This window comes from Setaria italica, chromosome II (assembly GCF_000263155.2).
Source record: "Setaria italica strain Yugu1 chromosome II, Setaria_italica_v2.0, whole genome shotgun sequence".
In the NCBI taxonomy this organism is placed as follows: domain Eukaryota; kingdom Viridiplantae; phylum Streptophyta; class Magnoliopsida; order Poales; family Poaceae; genus Setaria; species Setaria italica.
This window is the reverse complement of record NC_028451.1, coordinates 41,791,998-41,799,343: the sequence shown is the minus strand read 5'-3', so window position 1 is coordinate 41,799,343 and position 7,346 is coordinate 41,791,998. Positions and strand designations below refer to the sequence as shown.

General features: G+C 46.1%; 1 protein-coding gene and 1 long non-coding RNA gene across 2 annotated transcripts; one reads left to right on the top strand and one right to left on the bottom strand.

Moving 5' to 3' along the window:
- Positions 1-2,737: 2,737 nt before the first annotated feature.
- On the bottom strand, positions 2,738-3,599 carry LOC101757378. The gene has a single exon (XM_004957805.2). It carries the CDS (start codon positions 3,482-3,484, stop codon positions 3,116-3,118), a length of 369 nt encoding a protein of 122 aa, XP_004957862.1. The 5' UTR covers positions 3,485-3,599; the 3' UTR covers positions 2,738-3,115.
- A 2,243-nt stretch (positions 3,600-5,842) lies between these two features.
- Positions 5,843-7,346, top strand: LOC101757119. Its single transcript, XR_001163328.2, has 4 exons — positions 5,843-6,211; positions 6,506-6,646; positions 6,910-6,966; positions 7,041-7,346. It is a non-coding gene; the product is annotated as an uncharacterized LOC101757119 (long non-coding RNA).

Genomic DNA, 7,346 nt, shown 5'->3' with positions numbered 1-7,346 from the left:
CCTGCCACCCGCACCCCACAGCCACGCCTCCACCCACCGCCAAAAAAAAAAAAAATCCAGTCGTTACCATATGGAGAGGGAGTCGAGGGAGACCTCCGGGTTCCTGAGGAGGCCGGCGATGAACACTAGGATCTGGAAGTACCACAGATCTCTAGGCGCAGCATCACGGCGGACGCCGCCGCCGAGAGCTTGAAGAAGCCACACAGGCCGGAGAAGGCCTACGTATCCCTGCACCTTGGGCTGGTCACGATGTACACGAACTGGGCCACCACGATGACCCACCAGGCTGTGCACCAGCGAGTCAGCGACACGCGCCCAGCAGGAGGCCTAGCCCCAACCTGCGGCCCACGAGCCAGCTCAGCGCCACGTGGAGCGCCACCGCGCCGGCCGAGATGTGTAAGCGCTGGGGGCCACCGCGCCACCACGCATGACACACAGAAAATAGAAAGCTCTTTGGGCCGTTCAATCCGGCCTTCTCCGTTTAGGGGCCAGAACTGGCATACATCAATTCATCATATGTCTTCTAAGACTAAAGGATTTATATTTATGTTTCCAAAATGTCAACATTTAATTGAAATAGTTTCATATAATACATTGTTTATTGTTGTTTTCTAGGCTGCATGCAAGACACAAATTGTGTTGGAAATAATGTATACATGGTTTGATCACCACGAAACTCATTCATCTCTTCCTTGATTAATTCTTTGCCACAGCATAAAAAACGTTGACATGCCACTCTATTTAATGTCACTCTATTTAATGAGAATGAAACTCTCATTATTTAAGAGTGACTTAACCCAGCCAGACAAAGGACTTTTGACCACACAACTACGCTGCCATTTAGCATGGTCTTTAGCCTTTAACTCCCTGTCTCCTGCATTGCCGCGTGAGTCCCCTCACATTGATCATGTCAACTACTCCTGTCATATTATAAGTTTTTTTGAATTTTTTAGTTCATATTTTTAATTATGCATATAGAGTCTAGATATAATATATTGCTAGCTGCATCGAAAAATTTATGAATCTACGAAACCTAAAACGGTTTACAATTTAGGATGGAAAGGAGTATGTATAACTGCCTATATAATATGCATGCAACGCCGAGACGGGGCTGACTTTCAGTTGTAGTAACATCGGGCATTAGCAGGATATGATTTGATTGGTCACCGCCATTTGGTGCCAAATGTCACTGGCCATTTATTTCTTTGATTTTTTTCCCCCAAAACAAGCTCTGCTACGCAGACGCGCTTGCAAGACAAACAGCTTCTATGAAAGGGTGATCCCTTCGCTTCGGATTGCACCTTGTCATCACAATTTTCCATGAAAAGGATGAACTGGCTACAAGTTGATGTGTGGAAACTAAAGGATTGTATAACGACTTAGTCTTGGAGAGAAATGTTAAAGTAGGCAACGATCTTCGATCAAGTGACCTGTGTGAGGTCGTCTGATATGACAGTGGTTATAAAATTACAATGATCATTGAGCAGAAACCAGCTAGCAAACGCATGATCAACTAGAAGAACTTGTCAATTTCACTGCGTCACAATCATATCCGATCCCAGAATGTTTCAATGGGATGCTGGCTACTGAAGTTCAATTGAGCCGATCCCAGCTGCGAGAAGTCCGGTCTCCATTCATGGGTGGAATTTTGGACCAAGATATTAGTAATTCAATTTTCTCAAGTCAATGGTTCAGAAGGATTCTGTGCGCATAGTGTATTTTCTGGTGTCGTTATATTCGTGGAGCCATTGATCGAATCAAGGTTGCAGAGGCCTTGAATTCAGAAAGCAAGGCAGACTGGCATCTTCTTCTGTCTCGCGTGAAGCGGCGTCAAATTGGAAGACCAGTGAAGCCTTTGTGGTTTGTGCACAATATAGATGTTATCTTATCTATCAGATCATACAAATAAACTGTTTTTGCTTCACTTGTAGTTCTTATGGAAATGCCTATTTTTATGGATATGGAAATGACTTCATTGTCTCAAGTGTCAGGCAACTGTTGGATCTAAATTTGAACCATTGACCTGCCTTAAAGTCAACACGTTCTGAGATCCAATGATCAGAACTATTCAAGCCATGCGTGGATCAGAAGCTCAGTTGGAAAACAAAAGTAAACCTCATCTTAAATCTCTCGAGACATAATTTTCATACCCATTACAATTTGGTGGAGGAACTTTAGGACAACTTAATTAGTTAACCACCTTGAACAGGAGCATGTTGGTGGTCAGCACAGCTTTATCTTTTTTATAAAGCAAGTATTACTTGGAGAAGCAATTGAACGTGCTGGCAAGAACTCGACAGAAGATCTCTCCAAGTGGAAAAGGGGAAAGAAAAAGAAATAGAAAAGGAGAAGTCAGATGAATTCGCAAAAAGAAAAAAGAAACTGCAGTGCAGAACATAGTCGGAATTAAGCCGCAGGCGATGAGCACGATGGAGTAATCAAACACGTCCAAATATGAGAAGCCGATCGAGGCGTGGGAGGCTCACCATCTCAACCACTCTCATCATCTCCAGCCTCCACAACCGCAGCTGGGCGGCCACGTCCGCCCCCACTTGCTTTACAAAGTGCTACATGCCTAAGACAGCATAAACAGAGGAGAGGCACAGCATGACAGCAGAAATACACACACAACACGAGTTTGCCCGTTTGGAACGCGATAATTTCTATGGAACGATTTCATAACAGAAAATTCCTCTGTTAGTCGAAATAGGTGTTCGTTTAAGAACAGAAAATATTGGAAGAACCAAGATAGCCGACACAGGAGCAAACTGAATATAACAACAGTACTATGTACACAATTGTGCAACCCCAATATCCAAAATCATACACCGCAAGCAATGGAAAAGGCCCTCCTATGTACTCCTAGCTACTAGTTGCTAAATTCACATGCACTACTCAACTAAGCACAAGTTTTAATTCACTCTCTACATAGCCTATCGCAAGCTCATGTCTTGATCCAAGACCTGAACAAATGGACACCCAATGAATACTACGGAGTATGCTCTTGCTAGGATAGTATTAACGCAATAGGATTATAGGACTGTAGGAGGCAACGATAAGACATCATGCTGGAAGTGTTGCTGTAGATGCAGCAACAGGTTGGATGGATTCGATCTCACTCGGGTATGCTCTGCAGCGACGGCCGCCACTGCCCCTCATCCCTGTGCCGGAAGTTGGAGCTGGTGCTGGCCACGTACAGGAGCTCCGAGATGACATCCCGGACCGGCACGCCGTCGCCGCTTTCCTTGCCATCCTCTACGCGCCGCAGCAGCTCCTCCAGCTGCTTCCTCGTGATCCGGATCTTCACCTCCGTCGCCGCTGCCCCCGCTGCCGGCGCGCTCTCGCCCTTACGCGCCTCCTCCTCCTCCTCCTCCTTCCTCCCCACTTCCTCCTCCACCCACACGGGGTTCGTCTTGGAGTAATGCACGGAGCCACCTCCGCCACCGGAGCGACCGCGACGAGACGTCTCGAGACAGTTCCCCATCTGCTGCCTGATCGCGGAAACTCCGGCCGCCGGAACGCCGAATCTTCTTGTGAACTTAGCAGAGGATTTCACTTCGTGTGCGGTCTGGGCGAAAAGATTGGTGATTGGAAGACGCGATGGGAATGGCAGATCGTTTGCGAGGGTGGCCGCGGGGGCGTAGTTATAGGCGCGGCGGACGGAGAGGGAGGGAAGGAGACGGACGACGGCGACGAGACAGGGGCCCGCGCGGCAGATGCCCGCCCGGGGACACGTGGATGGCCGCGATCGGGTCGCGGATGACGGGCCCGTGGGCGGGCCGACCACGTCGCGCGTTGGGTGCGCTTGGACGGCCCGTAACGGGCTTTGGCGTTGGCCAGCGAGGTGTGAAACGCGGGAAAAGGGGGATCGTGTTTAATAAGGACCCCCTCGCCGTGTGTAATGTGTAAACGTGGCTTTCCGTTGGCCACGACCGGGCTTTATTTTAGCCTTTTAAACTTAGGCCTTCGTCTTCGGTTGAGAGTTTACAGTACTCGATGATCGAAGAAAGCTTACATAACCCCAGCAGAGTTTTTTTTTGGAAACTATAATGCAAGCTTTACATAAACATGAGCCTAAATGGTTTAGGGTTAATACTGGCTCCAAAACAAACTAGTGTCTGAACAAGGCATCTCTTTGCCGAAATTCTGTCATCTGGCTAAGTAAGCAACCAATCAGTTCTCAGGGGAGAAAAGAGAGACAAGTTACGAAATTTTGATAAGACAAGCTTCAAACCAAACATGGTTATACAACTTATACTCCACAAATGAAGGGCTTAATTGCCCGTTCAGTTTTAATTGTACATTTGTACTCTAGGGCTCCTGGTGGAGTCTTGCATCAGTGCAGCGTATCAGACCTCCTTTCGGAAGAATTAAGCAGAGGTATCTTTTGTAGGTTAGCTCATCGGACGGTTTGTAGCTTGTAGGTTGTACAGTTGTGAGCTGCTCTCATGCATGCCAGTCGAATTTCTTTATGCTGCTAGGTCTTGGACCCGCTTGTGTTATTTTAATGCCGAAGCTAACCACATGGCATGATGGCAGCTTATTTCCCAACATGCTGACAGGACAGAAAAAATCTATATGCTCGTGTCCTGACTCCTGAGTGCTGATGGTTGGCTTAAAGAGTGCCCCAGTTAGCTATCTAACTAGTGGTTGCAGAAACATGACTTGAAGTCTTCATCTCACGCCTCATCGTAGACATAAGCGAAGAAATGCTAGTTCAATCACTTGATTTGCCAGCAGTCATATTTCTCCACTCAAGAGTTAATCTGATCGTGCATGCAACAGTTCATCAGTATTATCTTTTTTCCAATTAACAACAGCGGATTACAAGGCTTAATTTCTCCTCCAAGATGATAGATAGTGGCGCCCGATAAGACTGGATTTCTGATTTGGTTGTCTTGCTGCATAAACTAGTGCAGACTACAAGATCTATACCTGAAGATGGTAGTACATTTACTATTTTCACACAAGGAAGATGGTAGTACATTTCTTGCTTAGTTCGAGTGCAGAGTTTTACCATCTTTGTTTTTTATTTGAAGAAATTGCATGGTTGCCCATCATTGTTGGTGGTGTCATAGAAAAAAATTTGCCGTATAAATAATAACGTAACAAGTGTCCTCAGACACGGAAAACACCTAGTAATAATAATTTGCTCTAGCTGTCAAGTGGTCGCCATCTGACTCCACCAAATCTCAAAGGTGATCATTAGGCTCGCCTCTAATCATGAGCCATATCACAACTGAAGAATGATTAGCAGTTAGCGCTCTGAACAATTCAGGGTGTACACTAGTACTTCATCTATCGTGAAGTAGTCCTCTCTCACCTCTCTGGACTTCGATGATTTGATCCCAACTATTGCAGCTTTCAGAATTCAGACAGGGCCACCGCGACGTTCTAGTCCCAACTCCCAATCTAACTCCATCTCTAATTCTCTTTTTTCTTGATTAAAAACATGGTGCAGGTTGCAGTCATTAAACAATGGTGGGGTGGTGCCAATCAACGTACGCTAAAATGGTTCGGTTCAGACTTGAGATCTGGATCAGTTTATTAAGATGGCCGCGATTGTGAAATGCGGGAAAAATTAGGGATCATGTTTAATTAGTCAGCAATTAAGATGGCGCTCAGTGGGAAGTTTCATGGCATTAAATCCAAGATAAGTGCTCCGGTGGTCCTTCGCAAGACATTTGCACAAATATTAAAGCAGCCTGCTGATTAATTATCCTTTAATCTTGTCTGGGTCCTGGTTGGGCCTGGCCCTACCCGTGCCCTAATGCTGCCCATGGTCCGTCCAGTCCAAAACCCAGCAGGTAGCTGAAGCAGACCAGAAGCCTTCCCCCTCGACGTTTTTTTTTCCCCCATCGCGTTCTCCCTCTCGCCAGTTCTCCATCCCGCCGACCGCAGGGGGACGGGCGGCGGCGGCGGCGGCTTCCGCGGTCGTCACCCCCGATCCGATTTGAAAGGCAACTAAGGTGGCTCCTTCTCTCCCTCGCCATTTGTGCTCAGCGCGCCGAGGCAAGTCGTGACCGATTTCGGCGGCGGCCACCGGCGGCATCCCCCATCCGACTTCTGCGACAGTGGAGGCGGCGGCCACCTCACCTCTCCCTGATCCCTCATCGTCTTCTCTTTCGGCGGCGCATTTCCATGAGGCCGACCGGAGCGAGGGCGGCAGCACATCAAAGCTTAGGTGTTCCACGACAGCGGCGGCATCCAGGTATGTATCTATCCCCTACCCTCCCTCGTTATGGGATTTGGTATGGCACAAGTAGAAATTGTAATGTGTAGCAGTGATTAAGGAACCTTCGTCAGTCAATTTTGGTGGATTGTTTGTTTGAAATTCATTGTTTTCTTGTAGGGGATCCTTTTAATTTTCTCATCTTTTCGATTGACAAAAATGAAATTTATCCTATGGTTGTTAATAAAAAAGAGCCCACAATGAAGTAACAACTTATTGTTTCCACTGTCAGTAGCTCAAAGCTGATAGGGTTAAATTTTTTATGGTAAGCAGGAGTGTGGTAACAGCTGCCGCCCCATAATGGATAGCAATGGTGAAGTTGGACATGAGGAATTGGACTTTCATCTTGAGGCCACTGAAGATTTCAGTTCAGAAGATGATAACACGCCGTCGAATCGGAATCCATCATCAGAGGTAACGCATAACAGAATGATGCAGCGCTGAGTTCTCATTACTCAGCGAATTTTATTTTCAACAATATTGTGGTTGGTAGTTTGTGATGCTGCAAGATGATTGAAAGTTTTATTAACAAGTTGCATAATTGCATAAGTGAATTGGCAGTGACATTTACTTTACTGAAAGGTTGATTATTGAAGTAATGCATCAGTTTGTTTCAAGCCATCCGTAAAGAGCGCAATTTTTTTTTGTGACGAGACTGAATTGAATTTAATTTGTAGGATTAGAGCTGATTGGATGTTATGGGAACATCAGCTTGCTTTTATTTAGAACTGAGGGTAAGGCCCAATCAATATCACACTGTTTGCAAGCTTCTTGTAGAATCTGACAGCTCACATTAATTTTTTTGCAGTCCAGGGCCTCGTTTCAGCCTTCATTACCCGCGGTGCATAATTATCCTAGTCCAGGCAGCGGTTTTCTGTCTGTTGGACACGCTGGTGGGAAAGTTGTACTATACAAGCTGCACCACTATCAAAATGCCTGAGCCTTGAAAGTGTTTTGGAAAATCCAGTTTTGACAGTTTCTAGTTTTTGAGAATTCACGTGCTATCTGTACGCCGATTCCGGTTTAGTCACGTATTGTTGTGTTGTACTGTCACAAGTGATAGTGCTTATCGCAATCTGGCAATATGCAATTGTGTTTCGGTAATGATTGTTAA

Coding starts and splice junctions, on each gene's coding strand:
- LOC101757378 (XM_004957805.2), bottom strand. CDS start 3,484: ATGGGGAACTGTCTCGAGACGTCTCGTCGCGGTCGCTCCGGTGGCGGA.